This window comes from Ascaphus truei, chromosome 3, assembly GCF_040206685.1.
Source record: "Ascaphus truei isolate aAscTru1 chromosome 3, aAscTru1.hap1, whole genome shotgun sequence".
Classification (NCBI taxonomy): Eukaryota; Metazoa; Chordata; class Amphibia; order Anura; family Ascaphidae; genus Ascaphus; species Ascaphus truei.
In genome coordinates this window covers 145885356-145910833 of record NC_134485.1, presented here as the reverse complement: position 1 = coordinate 145910833, position 25478 = coordinate 145885356, and the positions used below count along the sequence as shown (strand labels likewise).

At 42.3% G+C, this 25478-nt stretch overlaps 1 protein-coding gene across 3 annotated transcripts in view; it reads right to left on the bottom strand.

Annotated features, from left to right (window-relative positions):
• The window catches only part of BCAS3 (BCAS3 microtubule associated cell migration factor), a 1601451-nt gene that overhangs the window by 1228632 nt on the left and 347341 nt on the right, over positions 1 to 25478 (bottom strand). For all 3 annotated transcript variants that reach the window (XM_075589630.1, XM_075589629.1, XM_075589631.1), the window contains one exon: positions 7858 to 8028. In XM_075589630.1, coding sequence (XP_075445745.1) covers positions 7858 to 8028 — 171 coding nt within the window. The remainder of the gene's footprint in view (positions 1 to 7857; positions 8029 to 25478) is intronic.

Here is a 25478-nt window from a genome sequence, read left to right as displayed (position 1 = left end):
GCGCTGTGAGCTGTGTGGGAGTGAGGCAGAGAGCTGTAGGGCTCAGCCTGTCCCTGTTCCCAATTACTTACTTTGTGCTGCTGTGTGAAGGTATGCTGTGTGTCCCTAGGTTATGTGCCGCCCTTAGGCAAAAATCTCCTAGGTAGGAAGTATGGGGTCTCCGGAGCTGAACCATGCACATTTCAGCTCTGGGGACCCCCTAATTCCTGAGATACTTACTCTGTAGGGACAAGCCTGCTATGTGTGTTAGTGTGTCAGTTTGCTGTGTGTGTTTCAGTCAGTGTGCTTGTATGCCGTGTGCTTCGGTGTCTGTCCGTGTGCTGTGTAGTATGCTTTGGTGTCTGTCAGTGTGCTATGTGTGCTTCAATGTCTGTCAATGTGGCGGGGGGGAGGGGACAGTTGACAGAACATGCCCTGGTTGCAAGAACACCTAGCTACTCCTCTGTATCGCATTCACCAATTTGAACCCCTTCAGTGTACATCTGCATCGCATCAAAGGCGGACGCCTCATGAGGTTACCCAAGAGCTGCTCCCTTCTGCACAGAACAAATGTGCTAAGGGGTTACATTTGGTTTTACTATTTGGAATGTCAACTACACCCACTGGAATGTTAATGAGCCAGAAAGACAAAGAATGTTGAATCCACAGCTGCATTCAATCTTAACCCCTTCAGTAGAAATCTACGTCGCACCAAAGGCGGATAGCCTTTGGCGCAGCCAATGGGCAGCTAAAGGGTGTGAGCTGTATGCTGCCGTTCGCTGATGTTTGGTGATGATAAAGCTATCCCCTGTGTCACGCCTGTATGCCCGCAGACCAAGCTAGACCCCAGTACTGAGGTGGGAACGGTATGATACCACACACCCACAGCAGTGGGAGCGAGCCCAGAGTGTGGTATAGCATTGCTGGGCCTGTTGGAAGATTTGTTAGAGTATACTTGCAACGCTTGGGGATGTCCGTAAGAATAGTCGTGTCCGTTTGCCAATGTTCAGGAGTCCAGAGGGTAGAGTCGTCAGAGGGTAAGCCAGGTCCTAGGAAGCCAGAGGTGAGCGAGGTAGTCCAGGACAAGCAGGGGTCAAAGCCAGGGAAATCCAAGATAGCACAGGAGCAGGAAACCACAGGAACGGAGAGGGAGCACAGCATAGGACAGGTACACACAGGGAAACAGGAACTATGCAGAGCGAGGAAGAAGTGGACAGACAGGGATTATAAAGCAAGGTGCACCAATGACAGAGAGGGGAGGAGTAGAGAGAGAAGTGGGAGAAGGTAGAGATAGGTCAGGGAGAGAAGAGGAGGAGACAGAAGGGGCAGTCAGAGGAATGGCCTGTAAGGCTTGGGAGGCGGAGACAGGGGAAGCCTGATAAGAGGAGTCTGTGCACGCGCCCCCTGTAGGCTGGGGATGCGCGCGCAGCGGCTGCAACACAGGAGCGGCCCGCACGGAGCAAGGGAAGACCGCAGTAGGGGGAGGAAGCCAAGAGGAGGGGAACGCGCGCGCGGCCTGCGCCCGTGCGATGGCGAGCAAAGGTAGAGCGGAGGGAACAGGTGAGTCAGTGGAGGAGCATTTGGGCGCGCCCCCCGTGGGCTGCGGGAGCGCACGAGTCGGGCGTGTCACCAGGCGCGCGGAACGCCGCGCCGCAGGTACCACGCAGGGAGGAGGCAACGGGACAGATGCCACCACAGGGGAAGGTGATGCGGGCACTGCGGGAGAGAGGGAATGGGGAGGATCATAGCAGGGACTCAGGGACCACGTGGGTATGTGAGACCTGCGGGGTACGCCCTGCGGCAAAGGGAGAGAGGTGGAGGGTACAGGAGAGGCTTGGGAAGGAGTAGGAAGGGCAACAGGAGACAGGAGAGAGGGACCAGGAAGGGAAGGAATCTCCTGAGTCGTCACACCCTGTACCCAATTTTCCATCTCTATCTGTCCATGAAATGTTTGTGAATTGACTGCATAACCCTGTTCACTTAATGTAACCATGTAATGCTGTAACTCTTTGCCTAGGACATACTAAAAACCGAGAGGTAACTCGTCAATGTATTACTTCCTGGTAAAACATTTTTATAAATAAATAAAAATACTGTACTATCATATATTTTACAAGTTCTTATTATATTGAGGAGAAATATATATTCTACAAAACATGTATTGGGCATGGAGTGCAAAACAATTATTTAAAAAATGTATGTACTGTTACAGTCAAGATGGCAGCACACTCACAAATTGATATTGCATTCCTTACAGACTACAATAGGGAAGCAAATAAAATACGTAATATTATTCAAAGGCTTTAGCATATGCTGCTACATGATCCTGTGTTAAGGGAGGAGAATCCTTACAGCATGCCCCTGACGAATTGACTTCCGTCACGAAACGTGTAGGGTGGTTATTTTTATTCTTGAGGACGTGGGCATTGCAAGCTTATTCCCCCTTAGAGCCGAGATCAGCCAGGGGATTCCTTTCTACGAGTGCTAGGAACTTTACTGGCTTCCGGGACCTTCGGCGCTGTTGCGCTAGCTAGTGACGTCATCCGCTCACCACGTGACCAGTGGGTCTGCGAGCGCGGCGGCAGTGAGCGTCAGAGCAGCATCCCAGCTCCGGAGGACTCGGGTGGCGTTTCCCTAAGAGGTTCACTACAAGGAAAGGAAGGAGAAATGTCTTATGAGCCCGTGATTTCAGTCCTGTTGTAAGTAGGATTTCAATTTTACTCCTACTGGATGGACTTATTCAGCCTGTGTCCCAAGTCATTATAGGCAATTGTTTGTCTTTTTTTATAGTATTTTACATGTGTTTTATTATTAAATTGTAATAGCTATTTGGTTATTCTTTGTAAGTGTTTGAGTTCTTATATTTAGTATTATTAATTAAAAGGGTCACACTATCATTGTTCTTTTTGTCTTTTTTGTCTTTCAAGTTTGTTTGTATGTGCTGTGAGTCTTCAGTCAAGATCCTTCTCAGAAACTGTTTGAACACCATGATTGGACTCTTTATTTGGTCAGTTTATTCACTGGGGTATAGTCACACACAATGTGTCAAAACATTTTGCTATGCATCATAATTCTGACCCCGCAGGATTAAAATACTTTGGGAATGGACATGTCCCGCAACACTGGTGAGGCAGAGATAGAAGCATACAGTAGTGTACGGTAGTAAAACATGAGATGTTTTGGATCCACAAACTTAAAACCATCACACCTTACAGGCTAAATGTGGATTTTGAATGAATAACTTTTTAAAATATTTAAAAAAAATAATTTTTAAATAATATAAAAAATATTTTTAAGTATTTTAATATTATAATTGAAAATATCATGTCTTTCCATATCTCAATTTGGGGCTTTCCAGTCAAAGTATTATGCCTCAGGAACCCAATGCACCCATGTATTCTATTCCTTTGTATTTTATATCCCAAATATAAATATACACCCTACTCTATTATGGTCATATATTTATTTGCCTAATAGTTACTTAACATCTATGGGTAACATAAAAACTACTACTTTATTTTTTGCACATTCTGAATAATTATAATCATCACCTTCAGAACGAAAATAAATTATACATATGTATATACACTCTAAAGCTGCAGTTCAGGCTTTTTAAAAAAAAAAAAATTATAGTTTTTTTTTTTTACTTCAATAGTTTCATGTGGGCAATCTCTACTTACCTAATGAACTGCATAGCTGCCTGTCAATTCGTTCTCCGTCTATTGATCGGCAAAGTTTGGCGACATCTTTAAATATGGGGAATGTATTTCCTCTGTTTCTGCCACTCAGTGGAAGCTCATGAATATTCATGAGCACTCCTGCACTGACATGTGCAAGAGGGAGGGCAGGGCTCACAAAGGGGTGTGCCAGGGCTTGTGACAGGACATGAAGGGGCAGTGCCTTAGTAAATGGTTATTAAAATAGAATACAAGAAAATTGGTCTTTTAAAGTTGTTTTTTTAAAAACAGAAAATGCTAAAAGTATTTTTTCTTACTACAGAACTGATTTATTAAAAAACCACACATGCAGGATATTGCCTGAACTGCAGCTTTAAGGGGACTGTTCTATGGTTTCATCACAGTAATTGATACTTTGTCTCTTTCTGTATTCCCTGAGTCGTTGGGGTTTATGTATTTTAGGATCTTATGCACTTTATGAGTCTATTATCATGTGTAAGAGTTTCTATGCTATCCTTATTAGCTTACGTATCCAGTTCCATATTAGACTAATCTATCTTATTCTCTACTCATTAGTAACTTACTGATGTTTCAAATGTGTTTTATGTCTTAATACATTTTAATATTATATGTGTAAAATAGTTTGTATATTCATGTACTGTATTTATATTATACAGTATGCATTTAATATTGTATGCACTTTATAATGATGGTTAGAAACTCCATTGGATGTTGATAAAGATTGCCAATGCATGCCAGTAATTAATTGATACTTAAGTACCATACTATTTAAAGCCAGATATGCTGGGGGGGGGGGGGTACTTTACTGCTGATGAAGCTGTGCAAACAGTGAAACACGTTGAGATTGAATCCAGCCATTGGGAGAGACTGAGGCTGCACTGCTGTAAGTGGAGAGGCTGTCAGATACGATCGGAGCTAGACCGGAAGTGACACAATCGAAACAAACCGAAGTGATGCGAACGGAACCAACCAGAAATTACGTAGGACGCCCAAAAATACACCAGGAAAGCCCGAGGGCTACACCAGCAAAAGAGATGCCGCAAGCAACCCGGATCCGATGGTGTCAGCACAAAGATACAGACCTGAGGACGCATCTCCAGCGGAGCCACCAGTTCTCCTCCTTTTATTCTATATGCATTTTTAATATGTACAAAATGTGAGTAGATGGAGTACATGCCTTCATTGATAAACTTTGCATGTCTAATCTGCACCATGATTGCTTTCATTCCTTTACCCTGAGGTACACTCCCAACATCAACATAAGAAGAAACATCACTGCCACAGTTTTTGGAATAGCTGTATTGCAACTTACACACTGTAAGTAGAGCACCCATAAGATTTCACGGACAAGTCAACCTGATATATCTGTGTGCACTATATATTTTCTCTTTATTTTTCGGTTGATCATGCTCCCTCTGGAATTTGTGGAGAGTTTAAACGTGGAGGGGGGCTTTTTGGAAACAAGTCCCCACTGGAGGTTTTTGAGCATTTCATATAACCCAAGCATTTACCTATTCACATTTTTAGCACTTTACTAGTGCTAATTAAATCACTTCACTCACGTTAATAGATTTACCTATTCCCCATTTATTACACTTTGTGGAAGTGCCGTTAAATACCACTTTTGGAGTTAGCACACTCACAAAAACACTAAGCGGGGAGACCGGTCTGTGCAAGGTCAAAGGCAATAAACAGCAATTGTACACTGGCATAACCTGAATGAATATGTCGAGACTAGCACTGGAGAAAACTGTAGTGTTTATTTAGAACACAGCACACATATTGCTCGAATCAAAATGTTTTGATCGCAAACGGGACCTCCCCCCCTTGTAACCGAAAAGTCCCTTTGGTGACAAAAAACAGTATATTATTCCAGTAATATATTTGTTGTGCTATAAATATACTACAGTTTTCGCCAGTGCTGGTCTTGACATATCTATTCAGGTTATGCCAGTGTATAATTACAGTTCCAAAAATAATTGAATGAGAACAAAAAGTATGTATAGTATGGCTGCCTCCATATTAATGATTTTTATAATTATTATGTTTCTGCAAAGCATAACAAGAACCTCTATTGCTTTAATCAGTACTGAAGATGAGCGTATTGAAATTAGCTGGAGATATTACTTGTTTATTTAAATAAAATATTTTACCAGGAAAAATACATTGAGAGTTACCTCTCGTTTTCACGTACTTGTATGTCCTGGGCACAAAGTAAAGTTGACAACAAGTTACAGTTACAAACATATTTAAACTAGGAAACAGCCGAAGTCTTGAAAGAACATAGACAGGAAGAGGATTTGAGTGGCACAGAGAGGGCCGCCAACAGGAGGGGGATGGCCAGGACAATTGTGGGGGGTGGGCCGCCAACAGGAGGGGGATAGCCAGGACAATTGCGGGGGGAAGGGGCAGCGCTGGATGTTGGGCGTGGCTAGTCATATCCAAATTCTGCGTCCGGCTGCCGAACCACTGTTTGCCACCGGGCCCCGGCTCTCTTCAGCTGCTGTAGGCCTCTCTCCCACACCAGGCCTCCTGCTGGACTTGCCTCCCTCCCATGCTGGTTGCCTCTCTGCCGCCGGTGCGGGCAATACTTCAGGCGCACACGGCAGGAGAGAGAGGCTAGATGTGGGAAGGAGGCAGGCCTGTCAGGAGGCCCGGTGTGGGAGAGGCCCGCAGCAGCTGGGAGAGCGGGGCCCCAGCTGCCTGAGACGACCCCCAAGGTAATTGTGTATTTATATTGGGGAGGGTGGGGGAAGTGTTGCTTGTATTTGTGGTGTTGTCTTGTTTGTATTTTGTGGAAAGGTTCTGTTGTTTGTATTTTGTGGGGGGTATTGTGAGTATTGTGGGGTATTATTGTGGGGGGAGTGTATGGGTATCGGGGCAAATTGTGTGTGTGTGTGTGTGGCCAGTAGGGTTGCCAGGTGTCCAGTATTGAACCGGACTGTCTTGAATTTGGACACTGTCCAGTACAAAATTAGAGGTAATACTGGACTTATGTGTCTGGTATTACCTCTCTGGACATAATGACCTGACTAGCATGAGGTGGGGCTGTGGGATTTTCCCGAGCAGGGAGAGAGCAGGGCTGTTGCTAGGAGGCTGGGCAGCTTCTTCCATCCAGATTGGCTGCTGCTGGGTAATGCAACCAATCAGGAGGAACCTGGGAGTGGGGCCAAGGAGAGGAGGAAACAGCATGAAGCAGAGAGGTTAAGGGTGTGTGTGTTTCTCTCAAGTGTGTCGCACCTACTGTATCACCATTGTGTCCAGTATTTTTGGAAAAGCCACCTGGCAACCCTAGTGGCCAGTTGGGCAGGGCGGAATGAGTTTGAGGAGAGGGGGATTGAGTGAGAGGGGGTGATTCAGTGATAGCGGAGGGGGGGGGGAGTGTGAGAGGTGAGAGGTGGTGTAAGAGAGGGAGTGAGGAAGAGAGGGAAGTGAGAGACAGAGGCGGGAGAGGAATACATTGGGAGATGGGGCAATAGAGGAGGGTGAGAGCAAGGAGGTGTAAAAAAGGGGTCTCGCAAGGCTACCAGGTGGCAGAGGGAGCGATCAAAACTTTAGTCCTGGGCCCCAGGAAATCTGAAGGAAGAGCAACGAGATTCTTTATTGAACCTTGGGACTTTAGACAAGTTTCTGGAGGCGGATCTAGGAAGATAAGTGCTGTGTACAGTAGGGGTGAGCAGCCTGCTCAGATAATTGGGTAACTTGTCCGGAAAGTATTTGAAGGCGAGACAGGAAAGTTGTACATTAAATCAAGAGTCAAGGAATAGCCGACCTAGTTCAGTTGACATATCACAATGGTGTTGAATTTACAGTACATAGTAAGACAAATCTGCATATTTTTGCTGGGGTGAATTTGAGCTGCTTTACCATATACTACTCCTGTATGTACCCATAGTCAATAATTGGCTGTGCAATGAAGTTTCAGGCCAATGGGCTTAGGCAGGATTTATTTCCACAAAGTATACCCAGTTTGGAATATATTTTGGAACCAGTTTTTCTATTTCAGATCAGTATTTCTACTTGTAATTAAATGGCAAAGCAAGAAGGGGCTTTATTATTTCTTGACTTCTTAACTACTAATAACTGTACCAATGACTGCATTCTTGATGTGATGATAAAGCAAAAGAAAGTTTGATACATCAGTGCCTACAATAAATTAGTAATGTAGCAGTTTCATTACCTGTCCCTCGCCAACCGTCTCTGTATCGATAATAGTAACAATTCCAGGGATAAGAGGACTGCGTCTGACATTGCTGTGTGCGGATATGTCCTCATCTGTGGCCCCTGCAGGCAGGGTACCAGTAAGTTGGGTAACTACTTTCCCAACCATGGTAAGTCCTGTCTTAAGAGTCTGTATAAGGAAACAAAACGACAGACATATGGAAAACGTGCATTAATAAGGTAAGTTGGGGTGGATTGAAATATAGAAAAGAGGCAAAATAAGGAATATAGAACATTGATCGTAAACAATAGAAAAGTTCCCTGCTTAGACCGACATCTTACAGCTCAATTGAATTCAGTGAACACCAATATTTCCTGAAAAATGATAATATAAAGGTGGATTTTTTTTATAGACGTCTCCCAGCTCTGATTCTTGGGCAAAACAGTTGCAAAAATACTGCACTAGATCAGAGAAAGATTCCATTGATTTCAATAGGTACAGATGCAGCGGCCGTTATTCGAACAAATCACGGAGCCGTTTTCGTGTGCACTGCTGTATTCCACGCGGCATTAACGTGGCCAATCGCCCCAGGCACACGTGTTTATCGTGGTTGCTTTGTTTGAATTTCATGGATTCTGTTTTTTTGTGTGCAATGAAATGAATGAATTGTAATGTGTATAGTACTGTGCTACTGTGTCAATTTCAGGTGTTTAAAAACAAGAACACTAAAATGCCATTTTCTGCACTCGTCGGCACTTGCATCTAAAGGCAGTACGGTTGGAAGAAATCACGCGCCATGACATCGGTATTCCGAGGTATACAACGCGTGAAGTGTTCGAATAACGGCCGCTGCATCTGTATCTTTTTTTCTTAATATATTTTGTGCAATTAGTTTGCCTCAGTTTTGCATCCAGGAGACTTTAATAAAATACACCTTAAATATTCATTGAAAATTTAATTTTGAATCGAGATGATATATACGTTGGCAAATAACAATATACATTCAGTTTTGCTAAGCAGTTTGTAACCTGGTGTATATAAAGTATTTCTGACGAACATGATGACAAATAAGCCACAATCCTACAGTAATGCAATCAGCTGGAAAATGTTAGTAAAGACATGTCCTTAAAAATGCATGTTATGGTGGACTAATTTAATTATTTAGGTAACAACATATAAACAGGCCATCAAAATGTAATCATGAAAACATAGCTTTAGAAAATACACTAAGCCGACTCTCAAAATACGAAATTAAATTAAACAAATATCTCTAACAAGTGCTTTATACAAACAAGAGTCCGCAATGTTCATCCATTCATTGATTGATTTCCCCAAAGGGTTTGCAATCCTAAATGATGACGTCTGTGGCATAGGGAGATAAAGTGAATGTCTCTTAAATCAGATCCACAAATATCAAACACCAGAGCTTTTGCCACTGGCGTTAAGAAGTTTTGTTACTTGGAAAAGTAATGATGGGTGAAGAAGTCACAGGCCAAGGATACTAAAACATCTGGTTGGTTGAACAGAAAGAAAAGATATGCAAAAAAGCTCTGGTAGATGAACTATACTGATGCCTTTTGAATGGCCATTGAGGCAATTGAGTCTGTTCATTAAAGTAGGCGAATTCATGAGACACTATGATAGGGGAAAGTACTAAATAATTTAGCAATTTTCAATTACTTAATAAGAAGTATTTATACAAAAAAATGAAATACAGAAAAAAAATGTTTACATAAAGTTTTCATGTAGAAAAAAATGAAAAAAACGAAATTAAATACAAGCATTTAAATAGAAAAATGTAATGTAAAGATAATAAGGGGGATAATTATGGGGATCCCTGCACTTGTCTGTGCCTTACTTATTCTTTATAGGTAATTTTACAAGGGTAATAGCTTGGATAACTCTGATAACCGTAATGTGGAGGAGCAAACCAACACTAGTGTAAATTGAAACATAGTAAAAATGCCAAATTTATAAAAAAATATTTTGCATAGCAAATAAAAAATATCACTTGTGAGCACATTCACGTTTGAGAAATGTCAGCAAAGTCTACTTTTCACAATTATCTCCGAGCATACAGTGCTTCCACTGCAGTCGAGAATTCTGGGAAATTACATGCAAATGAGCACACAGTATCACTTTTTGCTTCTTATCTATTTTAGGATTGACCCCTATAAACCTATGTCTGCCACATTACACAGCTTTTCAACACAACCCGGATTAAATAAGTGCACAGCCAGTAAACCTACTCACAGAGAGCTATTACGACATTATAAGTCTCATCAATGTGAGGATGGTTATACTTTCTATACTTTAAAAAAGGAAATGTGTCAGCCAGCATCTGAACATACTGTAGAATGGACCTTTGTTTAATATGGATCTATTGTAGAATGCAAAAATAGTACCACAAGCCGGTAAGATCAATTAATGTAATATTATATATATATATATATATATATATATATATATATATATATAAAATCAAAAAATAAATAGATGATACCGTTCTGTGGCTAACTAAATGCTTTTATTTGTGCGAGCTTTCGAGATACACTGATCTCTTCTTCCGGCGATGTTACAATGAATGAAGCAAGCAAAAGCTATACTATAAACAGTGTCTATTGGAATGTTATCTGTGCTGGTCCTTCCCCCGGTGTGGATGTGTTTTATGGCTGGATGTGTCAAAAGGTTCCTGAAAGCAAGTGATGAAAGAGTGTGTATGTGTATCAGTGTGAATAAAAATGAATGGAGAGCCCACAGTATATACAGTGCATTACAAAAGGTGTGTGTGGAGTGGGAGTGGATATAAATGGTGTGGGTGGGTGTGGAAATAATAAATAATAATAAATAATCTATTTATTTTTTGATTATTGAAGCTCGGCTAACACGGTACTGATACCTCGACATGTATATATATATATCTATATATCTATATATATATATATATATATACATATATATATATATATATATATATATATATATATATATATATATACACACACAGTTAGGTCCGGAAATAATTGGACACTGACACAATTTTCATAATTGTGGCTCTGTACGCCACCACAATGGATTTGAAATGAAACAACCGAGGTGCAATAGAAGTGCGGACTTTCATCTTTAATTCAAAGGGTTGAACAAAAATATTGTATGAAACCTTTAAGAATTGCAATAATTTTCATACACAGTCCCCTTATTTCAGGGGCTCAAATTTAATTGGTTAAATTAACACAATCATAAATAAAATGTACATTTTCAATACTTTGTCGAGAATCCTTTGCAGGCAATGACTGCTTGAAGTCTGGAACACATGGACATCACCAGACGCTCGGTTTCCTACTTTGTGATGCTTTGCCAGGCTTTTACTGCAGCTGCCTTCAGTTGTTGTTTGTTCGTGGGTCTTTCTGCCTGAAGTTTTGTCTTCAGCAAGTGAAATGCATGCTCGATCGGGTTGAGATCAGGTGATTGACTCGGCCATTGCAGAATGTTCCACTTCTTTGCCTTAAAAAACTCCGGGGTTGCTTTTGCAGTATGTTTTGGGTCATTGTCCATTTGTAGAGTGAAGCGCCGTCCAATCAACTTTGCTGAATTTGGCTGAATCTGAGCAGACAATATATCACTATACACTTCATCCGGCTGCTTCTGTCTTCTGTCACATGATCAATAAACACTAGTGACCCAGTGCCATTGTAAGCCATGCATGCCCTTGCCATCACACTGCCTCCACCGTGTTTTACAGATGATGTGGTAAGCTTCGGATCCATGAGCCATTCCAAGCCTTCTCCATACTTTTTCTTCCCATCATTCTGGTACAGGTTGATCTTAGTTTCATCTGTCCAAAGAATGCTGTTCCAGAACTGGGCTGGCTTTTTTAGATATTGTTTGGCAAAGTCTAATTTGGCCATATTGCATGAACCAGTCCTGTTGTAACTAGAAATCCTCTGTAGATTCTTGATAGTTGTCTCACCTCATGGAAGTAAAAAAACAAAAAACAATCATAGTGTATTACTGTATAGGATATTAAAAACCTTAACCTATAAAACTAAATGACAACACATACAACACAACTATACTAAAACAAACATACTAGTACTGAAAACCTGCAATAAACCAACTATATAAAAAACTGGTTTAATAAAAAATGTGACATACACATATAGTTGAACAATGACTGCTATCCGGATGGGCAAAATTCAAGCCCTACTCACAAGATGCCGAATGAATGCAGGCATAGCAACTAGTGTCTCCACGGATGATGATGTAACTATCACTGTTATATTGAGTGTGAGAGGCGCCGGTTTCTTTTCTGTATGTATTGTGTGTTTAGTTCATCTATCACTGTTCCTGACTGCCCCCCTAAATTTTAGGCACCGAGTTAATTACTCTGTAGAGTGTCACACTACTATTTAAGCATTAGCGCTGTAGCACGTACACTCCCTTTTTTTTTTCAAAAGTCTAATTTGGCCTTTCTATTCTTTAGGCTTTTGAATGTATTTGCTATCGTGAAGTCTTCTCTTTATGGTAGACTTGGATAATGATATGCCTACCTCCTGGAGAGTGTTCTTCACTTGGCTGGATGTTGTGAAGGGGTTTTTCTTTACCATGGAAAGGATCCTACGATCATCCACCACTGTTGTCTTCTGTGGACGTCCAGGCCTTTTTGTGTTGCACAACTCACTAGTGCGTTCTTTTTTTCTCAGAATGTACCAAACTGTTGATTTGGCCACTCATAATGTTCCTGCTATCTCTCTGATGGATTTTTTTTTTTTTTTGCTGCCTAAGAATGCCCTGTTTCACTTGCATTGAGAGCTCCTTTGAACGCATGTTGTGTGTTCACAGCAACAGCTTCCAAATGCGAATGCCACACCTGGAATCAACTCCAGACCTTGTACCTGCTTAATTGATGATGAAATAACAAAGAAATAGCCCACACCTGTCCATGAAACAGCTTTTGAGTCAATTGTCCAATTACTTTTGGTCCCTTGAAAAAGAGGGGGCTACATACTAAAGAGATGCAATTCCTAAACACTTCCTCCAATTTGGATGTGAATACCCTCAAATTAAAGCTGATAGACTGCACGTTAAGCCCATATTCATTATTTAACGGTAACTTGAATTTATTTTGGTACACAGCCGAAATAACAAAACTTGTATCAGTGTCCAATTATTTCCGGACCTATATATATATACTGTATATATATATACACACACACACACACAAAAAGTGACAAAATACTCCACCATAGTATTTACATTTGCTATTATATATATATATATATATATATATATATATATATATATATATATATATATATATACAGCTAAACCCCGTTATAGCGCGGTCCTCGGGGGCCACCCGATCCGACCGCGCTAGTACCGGGGTCGCGCTAATAAAAAAAAAAAATGCCCGCTGCGCGCCTGATCGGGAGGGAGTAAGGAGGGAAGGAAGAAGTGGCCGGAAGCCCTACACGTCGTTCCGAGTCCAGCCGCAACCTGCTCCTTACCTCCCACCACCGGCATCCATCCCCCTCCACCGGCATCCACTTCCTAATGTACCTAACTGCAACTGTGTTATGAACACAGCACACTGTTTTAATCATCGGTATGAAGAGGATGCTGGCAATGCAAAAAAAGAAAAGGCCCTAGTAATAACACACACTGCACAAATGGGAGGTGTGGCTGTGATCCGGACACTTAGTAACAGATAAATATGATATCCCCCCCCGAGGCCCCCACACCTACCGGCCCTCTGCGGCATAATCAGTTTTGGGCCTAGCCCACGAGGAGCTCCGAGTCCCAGCCTGCTCCTCACTCACCCCCCCCTACCGGCATCCACACCACCCCCCCCTCCTCCCAACACCTCCCTCCCTTCCTCCCGACACCCCCCCTCCTCCCGACAACCCCCCCCTCCTCCTGATGCCAGCTCCGCTCCGATCTCAGCAGCCGACACCAAAGGTAGGGAGGGGGAGTGGGAGGTGTGCTGTGCAGTTTAGTGTGCTGTGAGTGCTGTGAGAGTGTGCTGTGAGTGCTGTAAGAGTGTGCTGTGAGTGCTGTGTGCTGTGAGAGAGTGCTGTGAGAGTGTGCTGTGAGAGCTGTGTGCTGTGAGAGTGTGCTGTGAGTGCTGTGTGCTGTGAGTGCTGTGTGCTGTGAGAGTGTGCTCTGAGTGCTGTGAGAATGTGTGCTGTGAGCAGTGTGCAGTGAGTACTGGGAGTGTGTGCAGTGTGCAGTGTGTGCAGTGAGAGTGTGTGCAGTGAGTGCTGGGAGTGTGTGCAGTGAGAGTGTGTGCAGTGAGAGTGTGTGCCGTGTGCAGTGAGAGTGTGTGCAGTGTGCAGTGAGAGTGTGTGCTGTGAGCAGTGTGCAGTGAGAGTGTGTGCTGTGAGCAGTGTGCAGTGAGAGTGTGTGCTGTGTGCAGTGAGTGCTGGGAGTGTGTGCAGTGTGCAGTGAGAGTGTGTGCTGTGAGCAGTGTGCTGTGAGTGTGTGCATTGAGAGTGTGTGCTGTGAGCAGTGTGCAGTGAGTGCTGGGAGTGTGTGCAGTGAGAGTCTGTGCAGTGAGTGCTGGGAGTGTGTGCAGTGTGCAGTGAGAGTGTGTGCAGCGTGCAGTGAGTGTGTGCAGTGTGCAGTGAGAGTGTGTGCTGTGAGCAGTGTGCAGTGAGAGTGTGTGCTGTGAGCAGTGTGCAGTGAGTGCTGGGAGTGTGTGCAGTGAGAGTGTGTGCTGGTAGTGTGTGCAGTGTGGCAGTGTGGCAGTGTGGCAGTGTGGCAGAGTACAAAGAAAATGTAAAAAAAAAAAAATAATTATTTGTATTTTAAACGGGAGCCACGTGAAAACCGCGTTATAACCGAATTCGTGTTATAACGGGTCGCGCTATAACGGGGTTAAGCTGTATATATATATATATATATATATATATATATATATATATATATATATATATATATATACAGTGTTCGACAAATCACCCAAAAATCTACTAGCCCAACCAAAAAATCTACTCCCCACCTAGTCCCGCCCCCCAACCCTAGTCCCACCCCCCAACCCTAGTCCCGCCCCCAACCCCGCTTTAAAATAAACTATATAAATAAAATAGGAAAAGGGGGGGAAAGGAGAACACAAAATGAATGTGTCTCCTAAAAGAATTCACTATAATGCACTCCTACTTAATTTAAAATTTAACTTTTAATATATTTTCATAAAACATATGTTACCAAAAGCGTCGTGTATAATACATTAAAAATAAATTAAATTGACATTAACTAGCGTCTGTGTCAGTGAATGTGTGTTAGAGTGGTCTCAAACGACAATTAGTGGTAGAGGCTTCTAGACACAGAACGCTGCTTGGTCAGGGTATAAACCCCTCTGGGGCACCTATGAGATCAGGTACACAAGTATTATTAAATAAATAAATAAACGTAGACACTCAGTGACTAAGATGTATCGTAAGGCTCCAGCAGTCCTGCTTGGTTTGTAAACCACTGTGCACGTAAAGATGTTGGTTATACATGTATTGCCAACCAATATATATTAAAGTGCTGCTGATAGTATAGTGATGGAGGGTAGATGATTCACAGCTTAGTGAAGCAAATGTTCACAGCATATTAATCATTGAATCATTCTACAACGCACTCCAAGTGGTTATATCATATAAAGAGCATGAATGCTTGCGCACTGAGTGTTAGTAAAGTACCCAATTCAGATCTACATAGATAAAGCCAGGTAGACTACAGAACACTACATAAAAGCAGCTCCAAGTAGGAAACTGACAACATGGCGCGTCCAACGCGCGTTTCCCTCCAGCAAAGGAGCTTCCTCAGGGACAAATTGTCCCTGAGGAAGCTCCTTTGCTGGAGGGAAACGCGCGTTGGACGCGCCATGTTGTCAGTTTCCTACTTGGAGCTGCTTTTATGTAGTGTTCTGTAGTCTACCTGGCTTTATCTATGTAGATCTGAATTGGGTACTTTACTAACACTCAGTGCGCAAGCATTCATGCTCTTTATATGATATAACCACTTGGAGTGCGTTGTAGAATGATTCAATGATTAATATGCTGTGAACATTTGCTTCACTAAGCTGTGAATCATCTACCCTCCATCACTATACTATCAGCAGCACTTTAATATATATTGGTTGGCAATACATGTATAACCAACATCTTTACGTGCACTGTGGTTTACAAACCAAGCAGGACTGCTGGAGCCTTACGATACATCTTAGTCACTGAGTGTCTACGTTTATTTATTTATTTAATAATACTTGTGTACCTGATCTCATAGGTGCCCCAGAGGGGTTTATACCCTGACCAAGCAGCGTTCTGTGTCTAGAAGCCTCTACCACTAATTGTCGTTTGAGACCACTCTAACACACATTCACTGACACAGACGCTAGTTAATGTCAATTTAATTTATTTTTAATGTATTATACACGACGCTTTTGGTAACATATGTTTTATGAAAATATATTAAAAGTTAAATTTTAAATTAAGTAGGAGTGCATTATAGTGAATTCTTTTAGGAGACACATTCATTTTGTGTTCTCCTTTCCCCCCCTTTTTCTGATTCACTTTTCAGTTCACAGTTTGCACCCACTTTTTTGGATTACCATTCATTCATTATTTGCTTCAATTGGTGTGGTTTTGTGATCACTCCCTAACTCTAATATAAATAAAATACATTTAATAAATTCCTAGTCAGAACATTCGTTTTTGACAAATGTATTTATTGTATTACATTATACTACAATTAGTCCTTGTTACGTGTGTGTGTGTGTGTGTGTGTGTGTGTGTGTGTGTGTGTGTGTGTGTGTGTGTGTGTGTGTGTGTGTGTGTGTGTGTGTGTGTGTGTGTGTGTGTGTGTGTGTAAGTAAATGTTGGATCTAGAAATAAAAGCCAGATGTGAGTGACTAGTTTCCTGAACCCCTTAACCAGTGTCTGTACGTCCCTGCTTCACAATATCTAAAGCAGCAATCCCGCCTGGGATCTTACCTGATCCGCAGTCCCTCAATGTCCAGGTACCCGCATTCCCGCAATGTTATACATTGGAGGGGAGGTGTTCCCTACCTGTCTTCTGGGTTAGGGGGGGTTCCAATGTCTTCCATGTGAAGCTTGAGTCAGATCTGGAAGAAAGCAGTATAAATTATGTAGGTGTAGTATAGGGCAGTTAAGATATACAGGGTAAATAAGATATCCAGATCGAGAGTGTGAGACAGAGAGCGAGAGTGTGAGACAGAGAGCGAGAGTGTGAGACAGAGAGCGAGAGTGGGTGAGAGACAGAGAGAGAGAGTGGGTGAGACAGAGAGAGTGGGTGAGAGACAGAGATGGTGTGGGTGAGAGACAGAGAGAGTGTGGGTGAGGGACAGGGCAGGGAGAGAGACAGGGAGGGGAGAGAGACAGGGAGGGGGGAGAGACAGGGAGGTGAGAGAGACAGGGAGGGGGGAGAGACAGGGAGGGGAGAGAGACAGGGAGGGGAAAGAGACAGGGAGGGGAGAGAGACAGGGAGGGGGTAGAGACAGGGAGGGGGAGAGACAGGGAGGAGATAGGGGGGGGGCTGACTGATGGGGGGAACTGGGTGGGGAGATGGCGACTGACTGGGTGACTTTGACTGACTAGGTGGGGGGGTGACTGATCTGGTGTCCTACACACACACATATACACACACACTCCCCCATATACACACACACACACTCCCCCATACACACACACACACTCCCCCATATACACACACACTCCCCCATATGCACACACACACACACACTCCCCCATATACACACACACACACACACTCTCCCATATACACACACACTCCCCCATATACACACACACACTCCCCCATATACAAACACACACTCCCCCATATACACACACACACACTCCCCCCTATACACACACACACTCCCCCATATACACACACACTCCACCATATACACACACACACACACACACACACACACACACACACACACACACACACACTCTCATATACACACACACTCCCCCATATACACACACACACTCCCCCATATATATACACACACACACACACACTCCCATATACACACACACACACACACACTCCCCCATATACACCCACACACACACATACACACACACACTCTCACTCTACACACACGGGGGAGTCGGAAGAGAGGAAAGGCCGCGACCAGCACCACCACCCCGCTCCCCCCCCCCTCCCGCTCCAATCTCCCGGCCCCGCGGGCTGACACGTGGATCGGGGTGAAGCGGGGACCTGAGGGGACATCCCCGCTCCAATCTCCCAGCCCCGTGGGCTGACACGTGGATCGGGGTGAAGCGGGGACCTGAGGGGACATCCCCGCTCCAATCTCCCGACCCCGCGGGCTGACACGTGGATTGGGGTGAAGCGGGGACCTGAGGGGACATCCCCGTTCCAATCTCCCAGCCCCGCGGGCTGACACGGGGGGAAGCGGGGACAGGGGGAAGGCACAGCTAGTACTTACTGTGTCCTCCTTGGGGAAAAAAATGGCCGCTCGTTGGGGGCGGGCTCATATAGAGCCTAGCCACGCACCCACAAAGCCTGGGAGCGCGCGCCAATCAGCTGTCAGGCAGGGGGCGTTTTTTTGTTTTTTTTCAGCGCGAGCAGGGAAATTTGAGCGCGAGCAGGGAAATTTAAAAAAACAAACACGTGTGCTGCTTGGGTCAATATTTACTCGCCCGGAGGTTAAATCCACCCGCCCCGGGCGTGTAAATGTATAGGATTGTCGAACACTGTGTGTGTATATATATATATATATATATATATATATATATATATATATATATATATATATACATAAAACCAACGTTTTTATTGAAGGATTACATTACCAACATTACATAAAGGAGGTGTGAACCCTCCTACGCGTTTCACACAAATGTGCTTTATCAAGGAGTGATACTCCTTGATAAAGCACGTTCGTGTGAAACCTGTAGGAGGATTCACACTTCCTTTTTGTAATGCTGGTTGAGCAATACATTTTTAATTTTTATACCTCCTGTTTCCCTACTTCTCTGTGCAGTGCGCTGCTTTGCGCATTTTTTGCAGTTTCTCTGTTGTTCTTCTAAAGCTAATTTCCACTGGGATGTAAATTTAAGCCTAAACTTCCCCAGGTGTCAAAAAATACTCATAGAGTTGTGATATAAGTTTCTGTGTGACGGATTTGTCCAAGCACAGTTTCTCAAAATGGGTGAGTGGGAATAACAGTAAGTTAACTACATTAAACGCAGAATTCACTGTGTGGTCGTTTATTTTCCTTGTGGAAACATTCAAATTGTCTAAGTGCAGAGTTCACGTTTAGATCGTATAGTCTTTCCACTCTAGCTTTATGCCAAAATGGAAATGCCTTTCCCGTGTGTCCCAGGAGGAAGTGAGGGTTCTCCCATAGATGGAGCATAGCAGAGTTTCAGCTGGAAAAGGAGAATTTTAGTTTGAGATTTTTCCACAAATTTAAAGAGTGGGCAATAGTAGGGGCCACCTCCCTCTACCAACCTCTACTGTGAACTAAATCCATAAAAGTTTATCCAATTTCATTGGCTGAACTATGTCTGATTCTATCATTGCCCTTTTTTTCAAAGTGGGCACGGAATGCCACGCTACTAATTGTGTGAACTGAGCCTCTCTGTAATTGGAGAGAATACAGGGGAGGGCTAAGTCTCCCACAGCCGTTGTGTTGGTAAAATTTGGTGTGCTAATTCTGGGCATTTTATTGCTCCAGATAAATGTAGTGACTTGAGACTGAAGATCTTTACATTATTTCATACAAATGGGAACTGGGAGAGTCTGGAATAGATTTAGCAGACGTAAGAGAATATTTAATCCTACCTATCTACGAGAAATCCGCCGAAACTTTGAAAACCTGTTGTTGGGACTTCAATATCTTAGGATAATTTACTTGATAAAAGGAGTTGTAATCATTGGTAATAAATACCCCAAGGTATTTTATGGTCAGGGGCTGCCACTTGAAATCAAAGTTTATAGAAAGCAGCTTAACTACTACTTTTTCAAAGTTGATGTTTAACGCCTTCGACTTGACCGTATTCATTTTAAACCCGGATAGTCTATGAAAGTCTGAAAGAATACTGAATAGGTCCTGCAGGGAAGTCAGAGACCTAGTAATGATTAAAATAATGTCACCCGCAGTAATGCTATTTTATATTAGTGCTCTCCCACCTCGATCAATGAGATGTTAGAGTTTTCCTGATTGGCTGCCACAAAGATTCTATTCATAAAGCGAATAACAGTGGGGAAAGCCTGGTCTTGAACCACTTTTAATTGGGAGCATTTCTGACAGGAATCCTTGACACATGACTGTGGCCCGAGGGCCTTTGTAAAGGGACAATATTGCTCTCAAGACACTTCCCTCTATTCCAAACTCCCGAAGGGTGGACTCTATATATGTCCAGTCCACCCTGTCAAATGCCATTTCTGCATCAAGACTCAATAACACGGAGGGGTTCTTGTTCTTATTAGCAACCGCACCTAAATCAATCATACGCCTAGTATTATCTTTTGCATATCTGCCCGGGACATGGCCCACCTGGTCTTGGTCTATTAAAGAGGGAAGCAAAGCATTCAATCTGTTTACAAGCAGTTTTGAAAATATCTTTACATCTACATTTATTTTAAAAAATGGGCCTATAACTTGCACAGTTTGAAGGGTCCTTTTCCCTTTGTGTATCAATAAAGCTTCAAACGTATTAAAAGGAAAAGTCTCGTCCGATAAAATTGTGTTATACATATTGAGCAAATGTGGGGTCAAAATTCTGCAAAAATTTTTGTTGTATAGGTTGGAAAACCCGTCAGGACCAGGAGCCTTTGAGGGCTTTAGATTCTTTATTACCAGGGTCAATTCTTCTCAAGATAATTTTTGGCTTATGTATGACATCCGGGACTGGCAAACCGGCTGGGCTTCAGGCATAACAGAAACATCTGTAGAACAGGGGCGGGACAAGATACAGATAAACTAAATAGAATAGATAAGGATGGGGAAATAGCAAGTGGGCATGAAGGTAGAATGTGGGCAAGTGGGAATTTGGCAAGCTGGGAGACACCCATATTAAATACAGATAATGTTAGAACTAAATCCAATTGGAGTAGAAAGGCAGGAGCAGATAAGATAATAGTACAAACTGAAAAAAACATCTTAATGCATGCTTGCTAATGCAAGAAGCCTGATAGATAAAATGGATGAGCTTGAATGAATAGCAACAACGGAGCAGTATGATATCATAGGCATTATTGAAACATGGTGGGATGAAACTAATGACTGGGCAGTTCATTTAGAGGGTTATTCCATTTTTTGGAAGGATTGAGCAAATAGAAGAGGTGGATATGCTTATATGTTAAACTGGATCTAAAACCTATTATTATGGAATATGTTTATGAAGGAAATTATGAAAATGTACAGACCTTGTGGATAGAAATTAGCACTGGAGGTAAAGGTATAATGAAAATGTTTGTAGGAATATGCTATAAACCCCTAAATATCTGTGAGGTAGAGGAAGTCAAAATACTTTTTCAAATGGAGAAAGCATCAAAACTACAGTAGCGACATACTTTATTAAAGTAAATGCCGGCGGCATGCCGGGATCTGCCCCAGCTGCCGCCAGTAATAAACGCGCGCCGCCGCGTTTCCCCCACTCACCCCCCCTCCTCATCGCGCGCAATTTACCCCCCCTTCCGGACCCCGAACCCGGCTTCTGCTCTGCCCCTCTGCTTCCCCGCACCCCCGCTTACCTTAATTTCATCTCCAGGGGTGTCGGGGAAGCCTGGGGAAGCCGGGGAAGCCGGGGAAGCCGGGCGCGCATGTGACTGTGACGTCACAGTGCGCCGCCACGCGCCGCGGCTACCCGCTTCCCAGCCGCATACAGCCAGCGGCTTTTGCTCGAATAAGAGCTGCCGCTGCTGTAGGTCATGTTTGCATTATGGGTGATTTTAATTATCCAGACAGACTGGGGCAATGAGATTAGCATTACAATGAAAGGAAAAGGTTTTGGGGGTTCATAAAGACAATTATTAATGTGGTGGCCCTTCTCTACACCTTCTCTAGTACTATAATGTATGTTCTATGGAGTGGTGCCCAAAATGTTACTCCATATTCAAGGTGTGGTCTTACTAATGCTTTATAAAAGGGCATAATTATGTTTACTTCCCTTCCATCCATTCCCCATTTAATGCAAGATAAGATTGTGTTTGCCTTTGCAGCTACTGCATGACTTTGGGCATTATTGCTAAGCCTGCTGTCTACAAGCACTCCTAAATCCTTCCCCAAAGTTTCCAGTCTATCCAAGTCCTTCTGGAGAGAAATTACATCTTGCTTTGATTCTACTACCTTACATACAGTAATTTATGTCATCAGCAAAGATGGAGACTTTACTCTCAATGCCAACCTCAAGGTCATTCATTAACAAGTTAAAAAGCAGGGGTCCCAGTACCAATCCTTAAGGTACTCCACTCACAACTTTAGTACAACCGGAAAAAGTTCAAATTACGACAACTCTGTTGTCTATGCTTCAACCAGTTTTCAACCCCAGTTGCAAATATTTTTACCAATTTTAATTTGCTTTATTTTGCACACTAACCTCTTATGTGAAACCGTATCAAAAGCCTTTGTAAAATCTAAGTAGACCACATCAACTGCATTACCCTGGTCTAAATTCCTACTTACCTCCTCAAAGAAACGAATAAGGTTAGTTTGGCACAACCTATCTTTCATAAATCCATGTTGACTATTACTAATAATTTTGTTTTCCATTAGGTATTCCTGAATATTATCCCATACTAAACCTTCAAGTAGCTTCCCCACTATTGAAGTCAGACTTACAGGTCTGTAATTCCCCGGTTGTGATCTAGCTCCCTTTTTAAATATAGGCACTACATCTGCTTTACGCCAATCTTGTGGTACTGAGCCTGTGGAAATTGAGTCCTTGAATATTAAAAATGTAATGGTTTGTCTATTACTGAACTTAACTACTTAAGAACTCTTGATGTATGCCATTGGGGCCAGGTGCTTTAATTACTTAAATTTTATCAAGTCTCCTATGAACTTCTTCCTCAGTTAACTAATTGTTAATTAAGTGGGTATTCTGCTGGAGGCAGTGTGTCAGAGCACAGCCATAAATGATCAGGAAAGCAGCTTGTGGTTAAAAGATATTCTTTATTCGGACATCATGGTGCAGTCAGGAAAATGGAGGGAGCTCTTACGCGTTTCACGCCTCGTTGGCGCTTCGTCAGAGAGTGAAAAAGTAATGCTGGGACCCCCTTGATATAGTGCCTCTCATTGCGTTTCAAATTGCTCACAGCCGCGGCTCGATTGGCCGGAAGTGACGACACCGGAAGTCAGGAACCGGATGTGACGCGACGGGCTCCATGCATGGATGGTTTGTTTACAAGCTATGCTTGTAGTCATGGAGATCGCAGCGTCATCACTCCGTAGCAATGGGGAAATCTTAATTACAAACGGGACCCAGCATTATCACCCCACCATACAAAAAACATACATAATCAAAGGTGGTGGTTAAAAACAACATCTAAAGCATATAAACTATGCATAAACTGAAGGACTCTTTGTAAACAATTTGATATTATCCATAATGTATGGTCGCACTCATGTTTGTAAACGTTTTTGAGTGTCTGGTGACTATGTAAATAGTTTATAATGATAAGATTTGAATCATTGATACGGGTTATATAGTTTATATTGCGATCATACATGATGGATTAATATACCAATAAAAATCTATTGTGCCAATTCTTGCATGAAAGTATACATTTGGAACAGTTGCACAGATTTATTCGAGGTAATTTAAGAAAGACTGATGACTATATCTAAGCAATGGGTGAAGCATATGTTATACATCTCGTTATAATTACATTCTATTATTTATATTTTTAAGGAGATAAAGACAATATGAGAAGAGCAATGTATATACATCATGATATTTTAAATAGTCTTGTGATGTATTGTAAATATATGCATTATTTTTGATGTGCATAACGTTAGGTACAACAGGTTAGTTCTTCTTTCAACATAGATGTATGGAGAAAATAATGAACATACATTTCACAAGAAGTGCTTAAGTTCCCAATCTGTATTTATACCCCCGGGTGCCAAAGACCCGAGGGTATAAATCCAGAACATTTCTCTCTGGTTCAGTACATTCTCCCTATTACCTCCTCTTGTGTGTCTAGGAATGTGTTCTAATGCACTGAATGAGAAAGTGTCACTGGAGCCTTTTGGACAATATGAGAAATGTTTAGACACTGGTAGGTTAGGATCTTCCTTTTTTATTGATCTTAGGTGTTCTGAAATTCTCACTTTTAGAGGTCTGATCGTCCTCCCAATATAGGTCATACCACAAGCACAATTAAGTTTGTATATAACATAATTGGTAGAACATGTCATAAATTGTTTTAGTTTGTATTTCTGACACGTATATTTATTAATAACTGAACTTAGTGGTGTGGCATATCTACAGTATGTACATTTGCCGCATTTGTGGAAGCCTTTTGGGAGTCTATCTCGGGATGTCTTGTGTCCCGCAGTGTATAAACTAGGAGATAGATGATATCCTATGGTTTTTGCCTTTTTATATACAAATTTTGGTAGATTATTTGTGACCGATTTCAGCCCTCTATCTAGTTCTAATACCCTCCAGTGTTTTTCTATGATGCTTCTAATCTTACTAGCCTGGTTGCTATAGGTGGTGATAAAGAGCGGGGTCTCAGATTCAGGTTCTGTGATCTTTGTTTTTATTGTTTTTTTCCTCTGTTTTGTATTTTTCAACAATTCTGAACGATTTAGTTGCAGTGCATGCATAAATGCAGACTGTATATCTGTTTCTTGATATCCTCTGTTCCTGAACCTCTCGTTCAGTATCTCCGACTGTTGTATGAAGGCTTCTTCAGTAGAACAAAGCCTTCTCAGTCGGAGATATTGACCTTTGGGTATGCCTCGTAATAGAGGTCTCGGATGGCTGCTGTTTGCCCTTAGCAGAGAGTTGCGGGCATTTGTTTTACGAAATAAATTCGTTTGAATTGTACAGTTCACATCTATGGATAATCTTATATCCAAAAAGTCTATATGATTAATGTTTACTGATGATGTGAATTTTAAATTGAAAGTATTGTCATTCAGATAGTCAATAAAAGCTCCCAGTGTGTCGTGGTCCCCCTCCCATATCAGGATAAGGTCGTCTATATAACGACGGTAAAAGATAATGTGCTTACGAAAAGGATTAGTGTTACCGAAAATGTGTTTATTTTCCCAGAAGCCCATAAAGAGGTTTGCATAGGAAGGTGCAAAGGAAGTACCCATGGCAGTGCCCTGTTTTTGAAGATAGAAGTGCTGGTCAAAAAGAAAGTAATTGTGCTGTAATAAAAATATTATGCAATCCAAAAGAAAAGTGATTTGTGGAGTGTGTAAATTTGATAAATTAAGGAAATGAGTGACAGCTAGGATGCCAAGATTGTGACTAATAATTGTGTATAGTGATGATACATCTAGTGTGACCCATGTATAATTGTGACACCAAGTGATCTCTTGTAACAAATTTAGTAAATGTGTTGAATCTCTGATATAGGACGGGAGAACCACTACTAGGGGTTGGAGATAAATATCCACGTACCTAGAT